This window comes from Trichogramma pretiosum, unplaced genomic scaffold (genome assembly GCF_000599845.2).
Source record: "Trichogramma pretiosum strain Unisexual culture from Peru unplaced genomic scaffold, Tpre_2.0 scaffold130, whole genome shotgun sequence".
NCBI lineage: Eukaryota > Metazoa > Arthropoda > Insecta > Hymenoptera > Trichogrammatidae > Trichogramma > Trichogramma pretiosum.
Window position 1 is genome coordinate 86,496 of NW_019640806.1, and position 23,597 is coordinate 110,092.

Genomic DNA, 23,597 nt, shown 5'->3' on the forward strand with positions numbered 1-23,597 from the left:
AATAAACATTTCGTTTTCGAGACGATCGCAGAGTTTCCTCTAGAAGGTAGCAAGAAAGTCAACATAAGTAGTACAAAGAACAAAAACTATGAATAAAAGAATACTTTTACTAATAACCAATACCCAAAATAATTTCAAGGATAACTAATACTATCCAAACAACAATTTTTCCATCCAGAAGTATGCGAGTAAAGTGAAAAAGAGGCAACATTTTTTTTGAAAAATTATGATTTTGAAGCCGGATATAACGAGCAAAAATTTTGAAAAATTTTGGAAAATTTACGTTTGCAGAAATACAATAGCAGAAATTTGTAAAAAAAGCTTTGTTTAAACAAGTTTAATGATTCGATCTTACATACATAATACAGATTTGAAAAAAAGACACTTTTCGCTGTCCCGCAGTGCAGTTAAAATGCGCATGAGATTCGATATTGGTATACGTAGCACAAGTTGAATTCAGCTAGAGATATATACGCATGCGCTGGTACACACCATAAAAGACGTCCAGAAAAGCTCGGTAAAAAAATCGAACAAGCAGGAGCTATGCCACACGGCAACAACAACAGCAGCAATAACCTAAAGATGCTCGCCATTTCTCGCGGTCGAAAGCAATAGCTCGCGAAGAAAATACGCGAAGCAAAACAACGAGACAGATGAACTAATGCCAAAAGAGCCGCAGGGGGCGAGTATACTCAGCAAAGAGCTCTTTCTTGCGTCCCAGCATCCAATGATTTAGATCGCCTTCTCTAGCGGAACGTGCCTTTAGGTTACTTTTCCACTAGTAATCATAGCAAATACTGCCCAAAACTTATTTTATTTATTTATGTAGCGTAAGCATGTAAGACTGAAAATAATGCTCTGCGGAAAGGAAATTTAAAAAATTTGAAAGTAATATACCGATCGTTTCATGTAAAAGCGCACTTGACCACACTAGCTAAAATTAAAATTCATTTTGGTCAAATGCATAATCAGTATTTTAGTCATCGCGGCCTACTTCGAAGCATTAAATTTTTTAACCACATATCATACAATTTTTTCGGTAAAAGGTAAAAAAGAATTCATTGAGCGTGCCAATAGTTTTCTAATACGCAAGAAAAGTAAAACCCATACCATCACTCTAGGCAGTGATGTATTTGTACTCCTATTTCGTTGCCATTGCAATTAGAACTTTACCCCGATACGTTTACTTGTAAAAATATGAATCGATAGAGCTGACATTGATTCGATAGAAACATGTAAAAGATCATCAATTTTGATATGAAAAAGAAAGTATCATAATAGTTCGTCCAAATGGGTCGAAATGTACCTTCATGCTTTTTTACCTTTTATTCCGTTCCAAATATATATATTAGATAATAAGAAATAAAATAAATGAAAAAGGTCTTGATGGATTCCCGGAACATTTTCCGATGGACCCTCGCTCGGCAGACAACTGCAGAATACTAATAATAGTCTTTATGTTGTAGCAAAATAAAACGAGCCTCTGACCGTATACAGCACCCACACACACGCACACATAATAATGCATCCTAAAGGGAGTTGTCGTCTCGAGGACGATCGGCGTTCAGGAAATCGAGCTCAAACAGATCTACAACGGCATTACAATATTTCAAGATGCAATGTGGTTTGCCAAAGAATCGTGGCTAAGGTGCACCCCTCGTTATGGCAATAGTACTATTATGTGCTCATGAAATATATGACTTTAGAACGTACGGACTAAGAAAGCTTGAAATTGACTCTACGACAAAAGCTTTGTATTTGTCGAAAAAATATTTGGATAAAAAAGTAGAGAATGAGAATAGATGTATCTATATTTTGCTCTCTTACGATCGCCTATGCTACAGAATGGTTCCAGAGGAAAAAGGAATGACTACGACTAGCTTCACGCAGCGTGAGGGACTACTGCAGGTTCAACTTGGCATATCATCTAACCTTTACTCTTGTGCACCTCTGTAACAAATGACAAAAAACGTCGAGGTCCTGGAAAGATTTTTTACGTTTTAAATTATCGATATATCTTTATAGCGAGAATAAATATATTTTTCTTTTCAAAATCAACAATGCTAACGCCTACGCTCTTAACAATAACGCTATTTACCTCCAACTAATTATAGCATGGTTGTCTAAAAACGACTATAATAAAAATTGAGTAAGTTGAAAAGATATTTTGATCGAGATAACGTCAAATTTTGCAGAGTTTAGCTTACCTACAATTGTTGCATGTATTTAAAATGTAAGAAAACTATTTCAAAAGTATATTCAATGCTACTTTGCAAATATACTTCTCACACGAAGGGTAGACATTCAACAGACTTTTCATTGATGATAATTACAAAACTCCTTTTAGATTTCCGGTACCGCTAATTATTAATGTTAACACGTTATTCCAATGTGTCTGCCATAATGGAACTTGGTGATGAATTACACGAAACTAACTTGTATCAATTTTTACGATTAGTGAAATAAAATTATTCGACAAAGTAATGTATTGTTCGTGCACTGACGAATAAATATGAGCAGGCGCTGAGTGACAGCTGCTGTATATTAATGAACGGTTTTTGATGCGATTTATTAAGCATAATGAAAAAAAAACTTCTTTTAAAATATTCGACGAGTGTTGTGCATAAGTGTTGGTATGAGAGCGAGGGAGAGAAAGAGAAGGATAAAAAAGGCGCAGGGTTGGCTTTATTTCCGGAGGGCATCTTTCTGTGCTAGTATTATATGCGTTTGCTTGTTCGCTCGCAATGGGTGGCTTAATTGTAATGAAGGTATCATTCGAGGGCTGTATATACGCTTCTATACCGCACGCATTTATACGCCAACTCCTTTTTCAAAGATAATTGCGAGTAGCATCAATTCATCTGCCAGGCCAATGGAACAATCTCTTCTACGCGGACTTTTATTTTGTTGAAGCGTGCACAAATTAATCAATCGTATCTATCTAGTTCCACGTTTTTGTTGTATGCCAAACGCAACTAGTAAATGTAATTCAATTTAGAGGTATTTGTGCAATCATGTACTCTTGTGTCTATTATCTGTGTGGTATCTACAGCAATAACTACTCATTTGTAAAAAAAAAATTGACTCAATTCTCCCTCGCTTTTTTTTCAAAAGTAGATCGATATAATATGAGTTTCCTTAATTGGCTTCATTGTTTTGCAGTAGCGAATGATCGAAGAAAGTCCCCTTGAAATTAATACACTGCGTGTATGCCGCTGCAGGCAAGCAACGAATAAAGACTGCTTATCTTGCTTGGATGTCAGGACGCATACCGAGATAAGAATCTGTCTCGTTGATCCGATGAGTGGCTCGTGTCTCGTGTCGACTACTGGATCGGAGCCGGCATTTATGACTAGTCTACCGCAACTTGACATCGCTGCGCAATGTAGATGGCCTTTAGATAAAAGAACAGGCGTAAAATTTCATCGGGGTGCCATTCATTATTATGCCCACGCGCGCGAGCTTCTTTCTGTATAACTTGCTACATCGCAAATGATATACAAACACGCTCTCCTACCTATCAGAGTTCTTATTTTTTTCAAATGAGTCTAAAACGTCAAAATAAATCACTTTTACGAATTTTTAAAATTTCACTCGTATTCGTTTGATGCGATCAATGCAAATATTTTATGCACGAGTTTTCTGTACACGTCGAATTTTCAATCTCAAATATTTTAAACATCAAAGTCCATGGGAAATCGGAAAAATTCTCCTTTCAATAACAAGTAATTCCCGAAATTTTTGTGACAGAAATCAGGCTCTTTAGTTTCCAGTCGATGAAAGTACGCCCCTTTCTGCACTAGACAGAAATTAAGCTGAAGTCGTAAATTTTAACTCAATTTCATGTCGTGTCACGTGCGTAAATGAGATAACATGTTATTGAATATTGAAAATTCTCCGAATTACATGGCTTATATAAAAACTTGGGACACGTGGACATGGACTCATGGACACGTTTAAACAATCAGTTTTTTTCATTAACTTTTAGTGTTGCGCTTAAATATTACTACTATCTCGATATTGATACAAACTCATACATAGTATATATATGAATTTAAAGAAGACAACATTTCCAAGAAATCAAAAAAATATCGTCCTGATACGATGAAAATAGATCATAATAGAAGCATTTGAAAATTGACAAAATTTCGATGAAATTTTTTGTTGCGATAATTTTGTTGAATAGTGTGCAATGCGATATAGGAATTCCCCGTAAACATCCACGTAAATAGTTAGACAACTGATTAAAATGCACCGACAGATATCGAAAGAATATCGATAGAAAAAAATAATACTCCCTGATAACTGATTTGTGTACCGACCGATCAATAATAAGATGAAAATTGATTGTTCTCAACGATACCAGCATAAATTTTTAATCGGTCTGTAAAGCTCTTGAAATTGAAACGTTATTGACGGATGCGAAAGAAAAGCCGCAGTACGTACATTCATGCACTCATGCAATATAGCATAAGCTATAAAGGCACAAGTTGCTCACTTCCCGTCACTCGTGACGCACTTCAACCTGTTGTACATCTTCAGCCTCGGCCAAATCAACGTTGCATTATTCTATTTACGCTCTACTCCCTCTATTTTATCATTATTGCTTTATTCATCGAATCTATTAAATCTAAGCCAATTGCACATGAGCATGCAAAATGTTGTCCGTTGTCTTCTGGTAGTTGGAGTGATTTGGCATTTATTTGTTGGACAACTCGTTCAAATTGATGCGCACTGTAATCAGATAAATCTTTTGCCATTCATAATAAAAACTTGGGTGGTTACGAAATATCTAAGTTTGCTAGTTCAAAAGAAACATGTATAATCACATGTTATAATAATACGAAGATATTTTAATTCTCTTATCATCGTTTTTTAACAATGATATTAAAAAAATGATGGGCCTTCTTTCGCAATCAACCATCAAACGTAAAATGTTGATACTTTTGCCATTAAAATTGTTGAACCATTCATACTTGAAAGTATTTCTTACTTCACACGAAATTCTATTTTTATTTATCAATAAATGAATTAATTTCTAAACGATTGAACAATTCCTTTTTCACGCAAGAAATGTGACCCACTCAACATGTTTCATCTTAGATCAATCGATGAACGTATTTTCAATCATATCTTAAGAGCCTAATTAAATGTCGTATTTAAAAAATTAGGCTTGTCAATTACAAGAGCTGCAATCGAACTCGTTTACTACGCGCGGGTATTTATCATCAGGAATCGTTGATTCGTCGAGGCGGTACGCGAATCGACGAATAAATTCGAATTCAATGCTCAATGATATAAGCCCGGAACGCACGAGAGCTTGAGCGAATGGAATTATTTAATCGGAGAAAAGCGTAAAAAAGCTCAAGTACGGCATATAGGAGCGCGAGCAACTGCGATGCACCGCGGCATATAGAGTGGGAGCAGCCGTATTCGAAAGGCGTGACCGGAGCGCGAGCAGCGAGAGGCTCCGCTCACGGCCGGCCGAACCAATGAGCGTTTGGTACCCGACCCCACTATTGGCGATCACGCTGGGGGGGCGTGACCCTTGGCGAAAGACAGCCAAGATACTCGTCGAGGCCGCGCACCTTCTTAGTGTATCGTTGAACGGTGTCGATGTTACATCGAGTTTATAACGCTGTACTTGGCTTCGATGCCTTCGGCGAGACAAAGCTAATGTCAACAAGAACAACCTACGGCTTGAACACGCGAGTGCGCGTTAACTAATTATTATTGGTGAATCGTTTTATGGCGCGCATGAGTGGACGAAAATCAGTTCACCGATCAGCTAATATTAACAAACAGTGGTGATTACGAAATCGTTCTAGTGCTAGAGTGATAATAGATAAGCGACAAGAGAGAGAGAGAGAAGAAAGGAAGGCGAAATGAACACGAGTGTTTACCTGGGGACGGTGTCGCCGGACCCGGTGCACCACCTGACGGCCCTCGGGGTGAAGATGTCGAGCCCGAGCACGAGCTCGCAGGCCGGCATGGGCGGCGGTGGCGTACCCGCGGGCGGCGTCCCCATGCAGCACTCGCCGGTCGAGGCCACGGCCCAGTACGCCAACTACTCGGGCGCCGGCCAGAGCGGCCTGCAGCCCGAGGCCCACATGAGCGCCTACCACATGAGCAGCGTCTCGCCGCACGCCAACTACGACTACCTGATGCGCCGAGAGCCCGAGTACGGGCCCAACGTGGCCGTGAGCGAGGCCGGGGATCGAAGCGCCACCGGGGCCAGCAGCTACGCCATGCTGCACCACGAGGCCTCGGCGTCGGCCGGCCAGATGGGCCAGCAGCAGTACCGGGCCCCGAGCAATCCGGCCGCCTCGTACGGGGCTTCGGTGGGCTTCGGCGCGAGCCAGCCCAAGGTGTACCCGTCGTCGCAGGTCCCGCTGCCGCCGCCGCCGCCGCCACCTCCTACGGGTCACCAGGCTAGTACCACACAGTACCCAGGCGCTCAGCAGACGCAGCAGGCGGCAGGCCTGAGAGGACACGCGATGCCGATCGGCGCCGGCGCCACGGCTCGCGGCGGCCACGAGTCGCATCCTCAGCTGGTAGCGCCCCCGCTGCGCGCCCTCAGCGAGAACTCGGCTCTGGTCTCGTACTCGCAGGCCAAAGCGGCCGACAGCGAGGAGGACAACCCCTCCGGTGACTACGAGTGTCAGTGGACCCACGCGTTGGGCTCGAGTGTCATTTGTGGCAGGTACTACACGAAAATGAAGGACTTTGTCAATCACATAACCAACGACCACGTCGGCGGGCCCGAGAACAGCGACCACGCCTGCATCTGGAAGGACTGCCCGCGGGACGGCGAGACCTTCAGGGCCAAGTACAAGCTCGTCAACCACATTCGCGTCCACACCGGCGAGAAGCCCTTCAAGTGCGAGTTCCCCGACTGCAAGAAGAGGTTCGCCCGCTCCGAGAATCTCAAAATACACAACAGGGTGCACACGGGTAAGCTTTGCCTTCTTATGGCTATACTTTCTTACGTTTTCCTTTCAAATTTGCATCGTTAGCGCCGCGCTGCTATTGTCTTTACCGATACTCGTCATCTCGATGTACACCCGCTCGAGAAAAAGAACAAAAAAATTAGAGAAAAAGTCCACCTATCGAGAGATATCATCGGTGACTCATATATAATATTTTATATCAAACTTTTTGTACGCATTGTGGCCCGCGCGAACTAAGCAGCGCTTCGAAGGCTGTATTTCCACATATATATGTACGGCTCGCTCGTGTTTCTCTTACCTACGACCAAGTTCTGCTATTTCTTCGAAAGAGTCATAATTTTTAAAAAAGAAAAAGAGTCCGATCGCTATCTAAATTGCAAATTTTTAAAGTCTAAAACAGCTTAAAACACATGTTTTTTAGGACGATAAAACTTTATGAGTCCGACGAGCGAATTCACACGTAGATATCCACATGCATACGTTGCCAAGAGAGCATTATGTAGTCACGCGGAAAAAAAAACAAGATATTAAGAATGCACGATCCGAGCGCCGAAAAAAGATCAAACCGTGTCAGCACGGTCACTTGTAAATGTGTATCTTTGTGTATGCGAGCGAGCGCGCGTGTGTAGCGCGGATCGCACAGAAAACGAGTCCGAAGATTCCTGTTGCGAGCAATTAAGAAATTAGCTATTTGTTTTTTCGCTCGCTCAGAGAATGCGGGCGCTAGGTCGATCGATTGAAAAGGTGCAGGATTCGGGTGAGCAAACAAAGGCGAATCGCTTCCGCACGTGGTCTTAAATTAAAAACTGAGTTTGTTTACGTTCAAAAATCGTTCATTTAATTTTCCATTCGGAATGGCGCATTTATCTGAATTAGTGCACACGTGAAATTTTGATTTAGTTTTCATCAGAGGCACAAAGCCGGGGAGTCCCCCTGCTGTTGCGGTACCGCGACTCCGCTGCACACGCCCACTATACTAAACGAAATTCATTTTGCTATCCCCTTGTGCGCGCCAACGAGGACAATCCCCTTTAAACTCGAGAGCTCTACTTCAAATAATAATAAAACTCATTCAACCCTTTTTTATTTACACACGCTTTTCACACTCGTACCAAAATACGACTACGCCGACCGAGTGTATACGTACACATACGTGTGCTTTTGCATTACACTTCCCTTATCCTCTCGGCCCTGCACTCGATTCATTTACATAACGTGCTTTGAATTCGTCAAACTCTCCGTATGTCCAACTTGGTGAAACGCCAGCGAGTTAACGGTAATTTTCACTCGCTGATCGACCACGAGCGTCGTATAACACGCGAGGACAGATTTTGTGGCTTATTTTAAACCGACCGAATGTAAAATCTGGGAAATTATTCAATGAACGCCAGTATGATGATAGAAAAATCTGTGGGATGTGTAATATGAGGAAGAATCGTACAATCTCTTCGTTAGCATGTTTAAATGTGGGCGGGGAAAAATCTGATCGAACATAAGCGACGAAAGGAAAGTGCGAGGCGACATAGAATCATGGTCGGACAATAGATAAGAGAAGAAATGTGTAAAGGCCGCAGGAAGCTCAATTACTCTGTTTCGGTGAAACTCGGATGTTAATTGCATTTATAATTTTGGGATGAAAACGAAGCGAGCGAAGCGTAGCTGGATCGACGCACACTCAGCAGACTGCACCCTATCACTGTCACGCTAGGATAAACTGTTGGCTTATCCGCAGATGTGCCGGCTACGTTATAAGAAGTGGAGACGGTACAGCGGCGAGAGATGCGAGTCGATGTATTTATTAAAGCAATGCGCATATAGTAGCAAGTAGCGTATATATATGTAGTATAGTGTTATATGCGCTTAGGTACGCGTATTATCACCGAAGCTGCGCGAGACTAGTGCGAGAATAGCTGGCATGAATGATGAGGATGGCCTAAAAACGAGCGAGGCGCATGTACATTCACGGAGACACACACGTGCGATTGGAGAGACTAGCGACAATGAGTTTCCCCCCTTCTTTGTGTGCGCCAAGAGAAATAGGACGATGCATCCGGCCTCGAACTAGCACTTTCATTGGCCGCAGCCACGTATGAGCGCGAGAAAAAAAAAGATGAGCCTAAAAAGGGGATGAGCTCCCCCTTATGATCTGTTTCAATGCAACCAGCAGCAGCTCTAGCTCTCTCTCTCTCTCTCTCTCTCTATTTTTCAGCGCAACTGCAAGGCTCGTAAAGTGAAAGAGAGAGAGAGAGAGAGAGAAAAGCAAAGATATATACACGCACGCGAGTATGGCCGACTCGTAATTGCAAACCGGTTCGTCTCTTGCGTTCGAGTAAGCTCGAGTCTCGTTTACGTGCAAATTTTTATATACAAATATGCGTCGATTATGCGCTGATTGTCCCCTTTTCGACGGCAAAGAAAATCAATGTCGCCTATTTGTCGATTTTCATTTCTCTCAACTTGCATTACAGCCGAGTCAGAGAGACTATCGTTGCTGATAATAGTCAACGATTATTTCACTAAAAAAATATTAAAAATTAAAAAATATAAAATAAGTTTAGCTGTGGCGAGTAATTTTTGTGGCTTTGAAAGAGGTCGCAACAACGAGCCACTTCGCTTCTCTCCAATATTGGGATTTATCGATAGCCCAGGCAGCAAAATTATTATAAAGTCGATTTTTTCATCATTTTTCCGGAAAATTGCATTTTCCAGAAAACGTACCACTTTTCGCGCTTTGCGAACGGCAGGTTCGGTTTCAGCGGGCAAAAATACGTGAGAATACATGTGTTTCATCCATTCCTAATGAGTTATGAACGAAAAGGTACCTAGCTCCCTAACTAAGAGTTTTGTTAGACGCAAACTTTTCTTACTCGACTGTATCCATTAGTTGACGAGCATCCGAGGCGCAAAGCACGTATCATAGCTAGAAAAGTTAATATTATTGCTCAATTGCAGGTCTCGTTTTGAGATAGCTTGTACGGACGGTCGTAAATCGCGCAGAGCTTCTATTCGCGGCGGCTCGAACAATAATGTACCTTTTTCCGCGGCTCGCTCGCGTTCGATCGCTGTGCAGCTCGGTGTGTTCCTCCTCCCCGCGGGATGCATCTCCGCCGGCAAACAGAGGGAGGTGCTGCCGAGGCAACCGAGTCGAGCTGGCACGCGCGAGCCCATCGAGAGATCTCGAGTCACGATTTGCCATTTGTCCGAGCACGCCGTGTACCTATAGAGCCGCCGCCGCCGGATCGTGAGCTTGCCTCGACTCTGCCTATATGTATACCTCTTCGTATATATGCGCAGCCGTTTAATAAACAGCGATACCTGCATCGAGTCATAAAGATGGAGCGGGGAAAAAGTTCTCCGATCTCACTGACGCACTTATCGTGCGATTGTATTGCGAGTGTCGCAATTTTTGTCTCGGTTAATTAAAATTTGCAGAGAACCGATCGCGGATGTACGTTAGAGGATGTGCACGAGGATGGACGCTTGGCAAATGTTCGCTTATAGAGAAGGAATGAGAAAAAATGCGGGATAATCAGCAGCGAAGCCGAAAAGCCACGAGCTGAGAGAGAGAAAGAGGATATTATATATTATTGGTGTTGCCGAGTGGAGCTACCGATGATCAGGCGGGCTGCTCTCGCTCGACTGGAGGCCTCGAGGCTTAAAAAACACTTAGCCTCGGCTCGTGACTGATTTAGACAGGAAGATTTGTGCGCTCGGTACGAAGAAGCCTGCAGCTCTGTATCGCGCGCGCCCGACACAATAACGTTTTTTCGCCGCGCTTCACGGGGGCCCGTGATCCTTGCCATCAGCTTTGCTAATACTCTCGCTAATAAGTACATCTCAGTTACTGTATATAACTGTTGCCTCGATCGGGCCATCTTTTAATCGTTGAATCTCGCTCGATGCGTACGTCTTGATCGAGCCATCACGCACCTTTTTTCAATTGTCCAACGCGACATTATTAGTGGCTGGCGTTTTCTTGTTAATCGTATAGATAATGATTTAGGATCGTGTACTATGTATAAGAGGTATATTACATTTGGTAGCGGAATTCGCATCGACTAGTCGAGCGCAGCTACTCTATAAACACGAGCGCACAGGCTCGAATGTGCTTTCTCCATTTGGAAAAGGACGAAATAAAAGTTCGTATACATGTATTACATAGTGCAGACATACACGGGCCTCGTGTAGAAGAGAGCGCATTTGTAAGGGAGAAAAAGAAATTACGTAAGTGCAGACTAGAAGTGCATACAATGTATAACAACAATGGAGGTTCCACGAAATCCTTCTGCGCTCGCACAAGCCGAGAGACAAATTTCTACCAGGAAATTCCCATGGAGGCGCAGGCACGTTGTCGAAACTCTCGATGTAGTGTACGTAGCGCGGAGGATGTCCGCGTGCAGCTGTGTCAGAGGGCAAACTTTTCATCGGCGGCCGATCACGACTATCGTCGGCCCGAGCAGCAGCGCACCGTATTCGCGAGACAGAGAGAGTTAGTACTAGAGTAGCGAGAGTCCGCAGCGATTGGCGCGCAACGATTTGCCTCGTGTAGCGCACTCGAGGGCGGCTCGACCGATCTGCGCCCAATTCGTTATCCTTATCAATCTCGCCGGAGCGAGGAAGCGAGCGCGGATACGGCGCATTCCACAGCCACGACCCTCTCTCAGCATCTTTCTTTTTCTCTCTCTTCCCTCTCTCTCTGTCTCTCCTCGCGTTTACGCTGGCGAGACACGCTCCCTAAATCATCGCGCGAGTTGGCAATATTCCGTTTTGTTTTCTGCCTTTTCGTATGGCTACAAGTCCAGCGGCTCGCCAGCGAGCTTCGGCGACATATAACCGGCTCTCTCGTTCGTTCGTTTGCTCGCTCATTCGCTTGCTCTCTCTCTTTTTCTCTCTCGCGAGCTCTTTCTCATTCTCTCGTTGTTGTATATTATAAATTTACATCGTGTGGGAAAGAGGTACCTTTTGGCCATATTTTTCTTTTCACAAGTCGCACTCTTCCCCACGTGCGCGTCCCGCTCTTCTCATTTCTTTTTATTTTTATGCCTGCGCGCACTAGTGTAGATCGACCTTTTTCATCGCAGCCTCGATCCTACCGAGACGCTATAAAATACCGTAAATTTTTTTAAAAATGTACCTCTGCTACATATACATAGCTATACATATAATGTGCAGCAGGTAGGTATATGAGGTAGGTATAGGCATACACGAGAGCTCGAGTCAAAGAAATTGCAATAATAGTGGCCGTTGTGAGGCTTGAATGCAGACGGGCTCTATGGGCAAAATTACCTTTTGCATCGGTGGCGAAATTCGATAGTTTTTTTTAATGAAGTCGCGGGGGTATATGATGTACGGGTTTCGAATGAGGCCTCTTAAATTCGAATTAACCGCACAAAAGGACCCCGCGCGCGCAACCCGTTACATTCGTATTCTATGCCCACAGTCACTTTTAACTTTGATACGTTTCTCGAGAATGGCAGCGCAGAAGCGAAAAAGAGAGCGAGAAGGAGAGCCTAACTCTTTGCCGAATACACTAGATATAGCTATTGTGTTGTACAACAAGAAAAGAATGAAACGAAAAAAAAAATAAGGAAAGAATGAAAGAAAAGTTAGACGCGCTGCTAGGGAACAGGTAGCAGTTATAACCGCAAAAAGCACGTGGATGGATATATACTTGGTAGTCGCTGCCGCTGCATAATATCGCAGGCATTTAAAAGCGGCGCTCTTAAACACTAGTTATACATACGCGCCGAGTGTTGCGTTACTCGGCTAGTCATCCGATATTTTGGCGGATCAACCCCAAAGGGATGAAATGTTGGGCCAGCGCGTGCGAATGCTGCCGGATCGCCTTCGTGCACATACGTACGCGCGTAAAGGCTTGCAGCTATACAGCGGCAGTTAGCGATCCCGCTCTCTCTCTCGAGGCCTAGAGCTCGCGCGATAATCTCACGAAAACGGCGCAGGACAGTTTGCTACACATACGCGGCAGCCTTTTTATGCGTACACGACCGACGCGCACCTGTATAATCATCGTGCCGCGCGGCAAATAAATCTCCGGGCTAATGGCAGTCAATGACTGAGCGTCGTCGATTCTACTACACATAGCCCAAAAGACTTTATTATTTACTGTTATAGAAATATCGACGTTTCAGCTCCGAGTGCGAATTTCTCTGAAGCGCGTGGATTTAAATAGTCGAGCCGATGCCGGATCGTAGTACGGGCGAATAATAATTATATACCTGTTTGCCGTGGCTCGGCAGAGCTATTCTTGATCCTTTGCTCGTATTGCGCGGATATGATTTATTGCATCATATCGTTTACAATCGCGATCGTGTCATAACTCATAGCTTTGCATATAAACTGCGATAGCCGCTCGTGTGCCTGTTTACACATTAAATCCGGATGGCCAATGACAATAATCAATTCCGGCTCGCTCGCTCGTACTTTGCATGTGTCGCTGGCTCAATCGAGCGAGAGAGAGCCCCCGAGAACGGCCAGCGAAGCCGCACTCGACAATCGATACCGACTAATTTACACTTTAACTATTATTTCAGCCTGCGCATGTACGCGTGTGTGTGTGACAAAATCAGAATCAGTATACGTATATTTAGTATAGGGCTTCTTTGGCGTGCGAACGGCTTGCGTAAGTCAGCCGCTCGAGAGATCCGCATGATTCATCGCGGCTCGCGCGGGGCGAATTTTTCGCCTTTGTAATAAGGATCGGGGCCCCGATGGCAATGGCAGTGCAGCGCGCAGGTCGACTATATACTCGGCTCGTACGCACTCGCGGAATCGGTCGCGGATGTGCCGTATATATCGAGCTGCTGCAGCGGTGGCGGTGTTGCTGCGCAGAGCATAAATTATGTTTCACGCGAGATGTCAAATTGTTCGCCGTATCGTAAAATATATCCATCTATATACAACTCTCGCTCCTTGCATTGCTCGCTGTGGGAAACATTATGTTCTTTCTTTTCTCTCTCTATCTCTCTATCTCTCTTCTCTCATTCGCTCGCTCGCTCTCGTTCTATTCGCATTCGTGCGGGGTGTGGAGTCCAAATGGAAAGGATGAGTTTCTCCTTGATTATTGTTTTTCTCTTTACCTTTCGAGTCAAAGCGCAGAAAAATATTTTATCCAGGCAAGAATTGAGATATGACTTTTTTGAATTTTATCAAACTTTGATCAACGCCTACATGAACTCGACTACGCGTATGCACTCAAAACTGATCGTTTGCCGGGTGTTTTATAAATTTTTCACCTTTTTCTAAAAGTTCTTTGCGATTGAAATTAAAAAAATTATTTTCCATTTTCTCATCGAATGAAAATTTGAAAGGGTATTAAATGTTTTTTTAGTATTAGTCCTATTTAATAGCTTTTTCAAACTATACTCTTTCAAATGTTTAATTTGAAAATTTATCGAAAAAAAACGGAGAAATACACATATGGAGGCCGTTATGAGTGCTGGGTTAGCAAGCTTCGATCCCATTGTAAAGGGCCGATCTTATTTGGCTTCTTTCATCGAAGACAACACAAGTAAAGATGAAAGGAAAAAAGTAAAATTGGCGTTACATTGACCACACGCGTCTGTATTGTGAATTAATACATATAACATGCCGGAACGAATGATTTGCGCTTATTGCATAGGTATACGTGCGCACGCGTCTACAGGTAAAAAAATGTCGAATCATCGACAGTCATTATGGTACCGATCTCGATGTATAGATATCTATTTAATGAACGAATTATCATTGCAAGATCGCATTGAAGATCAAAAATCATCGTGTTGGACTATTAACAAAGTCGCTGAGTTAAACTTTCTTGTGTAGCATCGATTTCAGCGTCGAGTTATCGTCGTGTAGCGAAAGCAGCCGAGTTGGTTTTTTACTCGCGTTCCGCTGCAAGCAGACCGAGCTACGGAGAGAAAGAAAGAGAGAGAGAAACGCATAAATCAACGCGAGTCTTTTTCGACACTTCCGCGCCTGCGACGAAGTTCTTGGCTCGGCAAGACACTCGGGTACTCGCGTACGGAAGTCGAGAGCGTAAAAAAAGTCAGTATTTTATACGAGCAGGGGTGCCAAAGTCTCGAAAGCCTCTGAGCGACTAGGACGGCTCCTCGGCTCTCAAAGAGGAGTACTTTGCGCGCCGTCGACGAGCAGCAGTACATAAAATTATGTTTTCTCGTCTCGCAAAATCATCATCGAGAGTAGCTTCATTACCCGAGTTTGGTGGTCAGTAAGTGTTATTTCAAAGCCGCCACGCTCCAAGTAGACGTGTATACGGAATAAAAAGTCTCGCGTCATTCGTGTATGTATGTGCCGGAATAAATGTATTCGCTACGGGTATTGATGTACCGTGCGGCCGTAACAAGCATAAGAGAGCTGATCCATGGGCAGGCGCAAACACGGGCACGCGCGTCGACGAGTGGAGAGCCGCTCGAGCGGTAGAAACGAAGCCACAACAATGCCAGTTCGTTCTCTGTTGCTATAAAAATACGTAGCCAAATATACCAAGTGCAGGGAAGATCCGGAAGATGCGCCTCTCGCGCAGAGAGAAAAGTTTTCCCCCGCTCTGGACAATGGATAATCGGGCTAACAAGCGGGATCAGTAACGTCCGTGGCGTGGAAAAAGAAGAAGGAGCTGTTGGGCAGCGGGCGCGTCGGTGGCGTTTAGCGTAGGCCTCACAAAGCTACCCGACGCCCGTCTTCAATGGGCCTCATCATGCGCGCGAGAGCACTCGGAGCCTGCTTGGACGCGGCCCACGGGCTACCTACCTACCTTATAGAGCTACTCCTCCTCTCGGATTGCCCGTTGTCGGGGGGGATTATAATATATTGGGCCGAAATTCGATCGCTTCCCTGCTCTCTCTGCCTCAGCGGCCCTTTACTTGCACTTACGATCGGTACTGTATGAGAAAGCTATTATGGTCGCGTCGATCCAAGTGCGCATATATACATTATATTATGTGTACTCGAGGGATGATGTGCTCGACACTTGGCTATTGAGCTACTTTTACACGCGAGCTTTTTTACCTTCTATACCTCTATCTATTGTGCCTTGGCTTTTCCCCGATTTCGAGATGAACGACGAAACCTCGAGGCTCGCCGCCTCTCTGCGGACTGCCGCATTTTCAGATTTTTTATATGCAGCGTGCCATTAAACATTTTTTTCTGCGCCCGAGATAAAGCGCAAGAATTTCGAACCAAATTCTCTGAATTCCTGCTAGCCACTTGGGTATGTGTAAAACAAAATAAAAATTCCGAGTCCAGCTTGATAGACAAATGAGTGCGCGCGACGGATTAAAACAAGATTCGTATAACGCGTAACCCTAGCCAAGCGCACCTCTGCCCCAGCGGTCTTTATAAAATAGCTACAAATTTATCGCTCGTCTTAATCTCTCTCTCTCTTTTACTTTTTTTCTTACTCTTTCTATTCGTTTGCGCGTGGACACTCGTGCGCAGGAGTGACAGCAAAAAAACAAAAAACATACGCGTAAAAAATACTCCGAAAGAAGTTACACTTGTAAAGGTAAGCGGAGTGCAGTCGAGCGAGCGACGGTAGCCCGTGACGAGTCGGATAACAAAGTGCTGCTGTTGCGAGATACGGTTATCTTAGCCGCGCGCCTTTACGTGACAAGAGTCTGCCAAGCTACTGAATTTTCTCTTTCTTCTTTGCACCAGCTGCTGCTGCTGCTGCTGCTACCAACGCTATAACACTACTCCTAATCGTGCTCGCTGCAGCGATGACAACGGCGATTTTTCGGAACTGCCGTTTTTAGATTTCCGAGGCGCGCACAACTTATTATCTCGCTCGAATCGAGCTGCGAAGCAACCCTTTTTCGGCCAACTGCCCAACTCTTAATCGTAGAATCTAACTAGAAGCGATGATAAATCATCATCATCGTCGTTGTGCTTCAAGTCGGTGTCGTCATCCTAGTGTAAAGATACAATCGAGCACGCGTCCACTATAATTAAATCGTTTAATCGTTTGTCGCTTGTTCGGTGAGCACAAGATTGCCGATCCACGAAATATGCTAAGGCCACTTTCGAAGATCGTGTCATCCTTTTCGCGATCGATTCCATCGATAAACCGTTTAAACATCCAACCGAGAAAATAATAAAGAACAAACGGCAGCTAGTCGTGTCGCAGTGCGTTATGGAGCCAGGCTCGAGTTGTCACCCGTACATATAAATTGTCAGCTGATATTGTAGCAATGGCAGCGCGCAGGGATAGAAGCAAAACATCTGTCCAGCAGCTCTCTCTAGCCTGGCACTATATATTCTCATCTCCAACTTGGCGGAATGATCGCTCGAAATCATTCCAAGTGTATCACGCTCGACCGCTCGGATTTGTGGTTCTTTTTTTTCCTTCTTCTCATTTTCAGTTCTTCACTTTGACTCGTTCGCGTGCGAATAATACCTGCTTACACACATTATAAAGAAGTGGAAACTTGCGCTGGCTGAATGGCACTGCGTACATCGACAAATCCATTGTTGCTTCTCGGTACTTCAGGCCTAGCTCTTTATTGATTTTCTGCTCTCGGCTCCGAGGGAGTGCTGCTGTGTTTATATTGAATATAGAAAGGCGCGAAGCCGAAAGAAGAGCTCTAATCTCTTTCTTGCAAGAGAGAGCAAGAGTGAGGAAGAGAGAGAAATATATAAGTAACATTTGATTTATTACAAGCAATAATCCTTCAGATGAATATTTGAGGAGACTGACTGGAGGCGTCTTCTTCATCCGAAAAGATCGTTAAATTTTATACCTGTTCGAAGGCGAGCAACGTGTACAGCTACGCTGCGAATCGATATACGCAGGCGTCCAAAAATTGCCACGAGTCATGCTGCAGCCGAGAGTGCACGAGGCTCTCGTTTCTACGATATTTACAGGGCGCGCAAAGTGTCGGGCAAGCATTTCACGCAGGTTGACTTGTTGGCATATTATAGGCGCTTAAATACAGAATAGCAAATAAGCCCAATCAATCAAACACCCGGAGATCGCGATAATCTAAATCCAATATCTTATGGAAGGCAGCGGTCTAATCTTGACTCGCACAAGCTCGATCTTGGCTGTTTTTTGTTCTCTCTCTCTCTCTCTCTCTCTCTGTCTCTGTCTCTTTCTTTCTCTGCGATGTATCGATCCACGCGATCTTCCTGGGTCCTTTACTTCTTCCATAGAGCACGCATATAAAAAGCCTTGCATGCGCCTCGCGCGTATGTATTATTAGCTGGTCAGAGAGTTCGTTCGGCAAAAATACTTGGAAAATGAATTTGGAATAATACAGGAGGAGAAATAGATCCATCCATTCTACCGGGCCCGACAATATTTATGGTACGAGCGGCCGAGTATACAAATACACAATGCTTTTCCAAAATGACTGGGTTACTTCCAAGCCAATGATGATGTTTGCATTGCTCATTGTTGGCCGATTGTCCATGTCAAATGAGCAAAATACGCGCGGCTGCCGCCACCGCCGCCGTGGCTCATAAAATCCAGGACAGAAAGCTGAAAATTTGGAGCGAATAAGTGTAAAAGCGAGAGGAGACGCGGGCAAACGAGTTGAAATAACAATCTGCGTTGAGTTCGGTAGGAAGATGCGCAACGATACCAGCGCGTCGGCAGATTCTATCACAATTTACTGGTATTATAGTTTAATAGGAGATTCATAACGAGAAAATTATCCACTCGAGAGAACTGCAATGCGCGACGACAACAACAACGGATCAAGCCGGCGGCGGCAGAAACTCGAAAGCGCACGAGGGGTTGCTGCTGCCGACCGACTCCAGTCATCCCCCTAATCTGGCGAGCCACTGCCGAGTACCACCTATGTACTTCGGCGGTGCACGCGATGCAAGTATAACGCCGCGCTTATCTGCGCCTGTCTGCGCGTCTCTGCCTACGTGTACGTGTACGTGTGCATATATCCGTGTTTACTTGCAGTCTTGGCGCTCTTCGGCCTGGAGGGGAGGTCAGTTCATGTTTATATCGCTTTTGGGGCATCGTGCAGCCTGCGCATACACATACACGCTCGTTTTTTTGGCTCATCGCTCGTTTCTTACCCCCCTCCCCCTCCCCTTCTCTTGCTCTCTGTCTCTCTCTCTCCAGTCCACCCCTCCTACCCTATAGTAACCCTGAAATGTAGCCTCACAATAGACACGAAAAATCATCCATTATAAGCTCGGGCTGAGCGTAGCATGGGACAATGGCGTACGCCCATATATCACGAGCCACACTCCGGCTCAGCTTCTTCGTGAACGCAGCTTCTCTCTTTTTTTTTTTTTTTTTTTGAGAAAAAAAAAGAATCCAAAACGCGCTCTTACTTTGCAGTGACCGTACTCAATAAAAAGATGCGCGCTGTTTACCGAGAAAAAGCAGCATTTTCCAGCTAGTTTATTCTCACTTTGTACTATTAAAATTGCCTCGACCTTTCCTGAAAATTGTAATTTTTTAACCTGAGCTTCTTCTTCGCGGCTCGAAATTCACGCGCACCGAGCTGCAGACAACAACATCCTTTCCCGAGTACACAATTATTTTTGTCCCCATCCAACTGCTGCGAGGTAAAACGATGATCGCTATAAATTATATTATATTATTATATTTACCAAGACTCGAGAATCTCTGTGAAAAACAATCAAACACGTGGTCGGAATATTATTGGTTCATGCTTATTGTATCTTGTGTGTCGTGTGTCGTGTGCGGGGGCTAGGGAACTTTTGAGAGAATCTCTGTCTCTCCTCTCTCTCTCTCTCTCTCTCTCGTTCTTATTGCTTTCTCATTGTCAGAAAATCTTGGGTCCATATAGTTGCACCATGCAGCGTGCCAAATTTGTTATTCAGTATACACGTATGGACGTATAAGGCGCTCGTGATTGTTTGCTCTTTCACCTGGTAGATGAGAAATAAAGCGAAAAAAGACTGAGAGAAAGAGAAAAGTCACGCAAAGACCTTAACTAGATGCTCTTTTTCCAAAGACGCAACTTTATTTGCTCGTGAAATTTCAAATAGCGCCCATATTATGAGCGCTAGAGTCAAATAGACACATTATGAAGCGTCTGGATAAAGGTAGCCGGATATATCCGAGCCGAGCAACCTGAATAGCGTTTCATGTACGTATAAATTACAAAAAATTTCCTCGAAGCCATTTAGTTTGCGATGAAAAGAAGAAGAAGCAGAGGCTAATTTTCCGTATCGACGCTGGCGCCTCGTCGTTGCCAACGAGCTGCGCTTCTCTCGCGCAAAAGTATAACCGGTGAAAAGAAAATACCCGAGCCCATCATCGATATCGATCCCCACACGGCCGCTAATTAATGAAACTCCAAGAGATAGTAATAAGGGTAGGTATGAGGTCGCTCATCGATTCGAGCAGCGTATCATAGCGCTAATAATTTACGGCTCCACTGCGCGATAGGCGATACATAATAAAAAAAAAAAAAAAGAAGCGAAGAGATTCGCCTGGTCGCCATCTGCACACGAGTTAGCGGCGGCGGTGCCCGTGCCTGCAATATAAGACCTTTATTTATCCACCATTTATCATTGTGCCAAAAGAAAAGCGAGCCTGTTGGTATTAAAGTATACGCGGATATATTTCTCTCATTCTGCTGGAGACAGATTTTCGGGACGCGATTATTAATCGTTCTCGAGTTTTTGAGCGGCTCAAGACGCTCGAGCAACATCTTCTTTTCAATGCACATACATATACGTGCGTACGTATGTACGCGTACGTGGGTACGCTCGCACGTACACAGACGTACACGCGCGTGTATTCGTATAAATACAAAGTATGTGTGTGCAAGAAGCCACACGCCAGCCTGTCAGCTACCCTTTGTGTCGTCGGGATGTTTATATATCTATGATAGGGAGACAACGAGATTCTGATTGTGAAGCTCGGCATCTGCAAGATTGATTTATCCGCGTCACGGTGCGCGCTATTGTGCACGTACAGTTTTGTATTTTACTCCGGCTCCGAGTCTATCTTTCGCCGAATGAGAATTAATTCAAATCGAAGCACTTTTTAATATTAACACGCTGTTTTTCTTGAGTTAAATCAATTTGTACCAGCATCGAAAACGTTTCAGTTATAAAACAATGAAATGTCAAAAGTCACACTCGTCGTGAGGGATTTATAGTTTATTTCCTCCCACATATCATACGGTGAAATTTGTAAAAAAAAAAAAACTTATTGTTTTCTTTGCAAAAACAGAGTATCGCTAGGAGCAAAAATGCGTCTGCAAAGCGAAACTCGCACTACATAGAGTATCGTGCTCGAGCTTCGAGTTAACCAGGGCATTTTTACTCGTAAAAAATTCGCCAACTCTGCGCTTCCGCCTCCTTTTCGCGCCTTTCTCCCTTCGCACTAGAAATCACCGTCGAGGGGTTGGCCGCCCGCTACTCCGAAATATATATTCTGACTAGTTCCGGAGGAGATAAATAAAGTCGCTGAAGCGCGTGTTCGCGCTTGCCTTGCTAACCAGCCAACGATCTCTTTCTTCGCAGCTAGCTCGCTCGCCTAGACCGGCGCTTTACTGGGCTGAACCTCGGCTTATTTATATTTGTACGCCATATAGCCTTGTATCGTGCATTTTTCCTCAAAGTCGAAAGCTCTTATTGATCCGTAGCAACAAGTTGAGTCACGAATTGTTTATGCTTTTTGTTACAGGAGAGAAGCCCTTCAACTGCGGAGTCAAGTCTTGCGAGAGGCGATTCGCCAACAGCAGCGACAGGAAAAAGCATCAGCACGTGCACTCGTCCGAAAGGCCTTACCTCTGTAAAATTGCTAATTGTTCAAAAGCCTACACACACCCGAGTTCGTTGCGGAAGCATATGAAGGTAAATATTAGAACAACTATAAAAGCATGCCTTTATTATTTAATAATTTACTAATCTACGAATCATGGAAATGTCACAAGGAATTTCATGAATTATATTTACAGTCGCACGGGATAAATTTCCCAAGAATAAAGCGCAGCAAAAAGTCTGGTAGCGAAGCAAGCTTGGAATCGGATGATACCATGAGTAGCGTTTCTTCGTGCAGCTCAACCAGTAGCAAAAAAACTAGTAGACAAAGGGCACGGGCGAATCAAAGAAAGACGCCCAGCCCAAGATCCAACCGAAAGGCCAAAAGTAGCATCGAAATACAGGAGAGCCAACCAAACCATCATCCAGCACAGTCGCAAGCCCAGTCGACGCTCAGTCATCAACAGGTTCAACAGTCCAATCAAATTCAGCATTCGCAGCAGCACCCGGCAGCGGTTCAACAACTGCCGAGTCAGCATCAATCGGAGCACGGACAAAACTCGCGCTACTGTCAACCGATGCGCCATGCGAGCCAACCTTTGCATTTGCAACATCAAATGAGCATGCAGCAGGCCCATGGCGTCCATCAACCTGCCCAACACATTCAGCAATACCCACATTCCCAACTTCTCTTGCAACACCAGCAGCACCATCAGCATCAACAATTCCAACAGTTTCAGCAGATGCATCAGCAGCCGATGTTGAATGAATGGTACATGTGTCCGCCTCCGGTTATGCCACCTCAGCACCATGGCCCAACACCTTATTTAACGGGGCATCCGTACAACCATCTGATGCATCATAAAACGGCTGCTTTTTAAGCAAGTCGTCGATTAGCATAATCGACCTTTTAAAAATTCTTGTTGTGAAAATTGAATCAATCAAGTGTATAGTATTTTTTGTTTGTTTTCTGGGCTTAAACAAAGTTCATTACGGAAGTAAGATGTCAGCTTAATACATATAACTATTCAAACATAAGATTACACTTTAGCATAAACTGTTGAAAAATCGATGCATCATCACTAAAAATGCAATAAATACATCGGATAACTGTGCGATACATATATGTATATTATTCTATTAAATCATAATAATTATATTAATAGAATAATATATGTATTATTCTATTAAAACACCGACTATTTTTTTTTTTTAATTTTTTTTAATTACTGAAAACTTTAGCTATCTTCTATTCTTGAAAAACTCGTTCTCAAAACGTCATCCTAGCGTAAAATGGTATCTTATGAAAATCTTACATCAGCCCTATTTTATATACGACTAAGATATCTTTTTGACCATGAGTTTAATAACGATCTTACTGCGCTGAACTGAAATAACCATTTGAATGATTAGCTGCACTCAAATTACTTCTGTATAGTTGTTAATTATTATAAAGCTATTGTGAATAAACATATTTATTATGATACAAATTGCACCAAAGTTAATGATAGTGAAGATCTTACTGGTGAAAATCACCTCCAAGCCAAAGCTCATCGACGATTCGGGCCATTACAGGGTAATTTCTTTATAATAATTAATTGTATATATAATTTTTTTTTTGTATATAATCTGAAAAAACCTTGTATAGCCATGTTCCACGCTTATTACTTTTGTAAATAGTATTAAAATGAAGGTGAGTATTGAGTAAGGCAACATATTGTACATAAGCATCGAAATTATATAAATATATCGGTCAATTGTACACGAGAAAACTGCGCAACGACTCGCGAGATTCTGTACAATTATTTATTGCAGAGCATACAGACTGATGAAAACCTCGTGACTGAATCTGAATTTTAGATGGTAAGAATGTATTGAACTAAATTTTCTTCGAAATAACGTTCAGAATGCTTAGCATTAATCGCT

At 43.8% G+C, this 23,597-nt stretch overlaps 1 protein-coding gene across 2 annotated transcripts; it reads left to right on the forward strand.

The window, feature by feature from the left end:
• The first annotated feature begins 5,617 nt into the window (after positions 1-5,617).
• On the forward strand, positions 5,618-22,799 carry LOC106660466 (zinc finger protein ZIC 1). 2 transcript variants are annotated; one of them, XM_014383434.2, is made up of 3 exons: positions 5,618-6,954; positions 21,595-21,764; positions 21,845-22,799. In XM_014383434.2, the coding sequence occupies exons 1-3, from the start codon at positions 5,886-5,888 to the stop codon at positions 22,550-22,552; spliced, it is 1,947 nt and encodes a 648-aa protein (XP_014238920.1). In that variant the 5' UTR covers positions 5,618-5,885; the 3' UTR covers positions 22,553-22,799. The 2 variants fall into 2 exon arrangements, with proteins under 2 accessions (XP_014238920.1, XP_014238921.1); XM_014383435.2 differs by having other exon boundaries at positions 21,869-22,799.
• Positions 22,800-23,597: the final 798 nt, after the last annotated feature.

Coding starts and splice junctions, on each gene's coding strand:
- LOC106660466 (XM_014383434.2), top strand. CDS start 5,886: ATGAACACGAGTGTTTACCTGGGGACGGTGTCGCCGGACCCGGTGCAC. Junction 6,955..21,594: donor ACACAACAGGGTGCACACGG/GTAAGCTTTGCC, acceptor TTTTTGTTACAG/GAGAGAAGCCCTTCAACTGC. Junction 21,765..21,844: donor CGTTGCGGAAGCATATGAAG/GTAAATATTAGA, acceptor AAATGTCACAAG/GAATTTCATGAATTATATTT.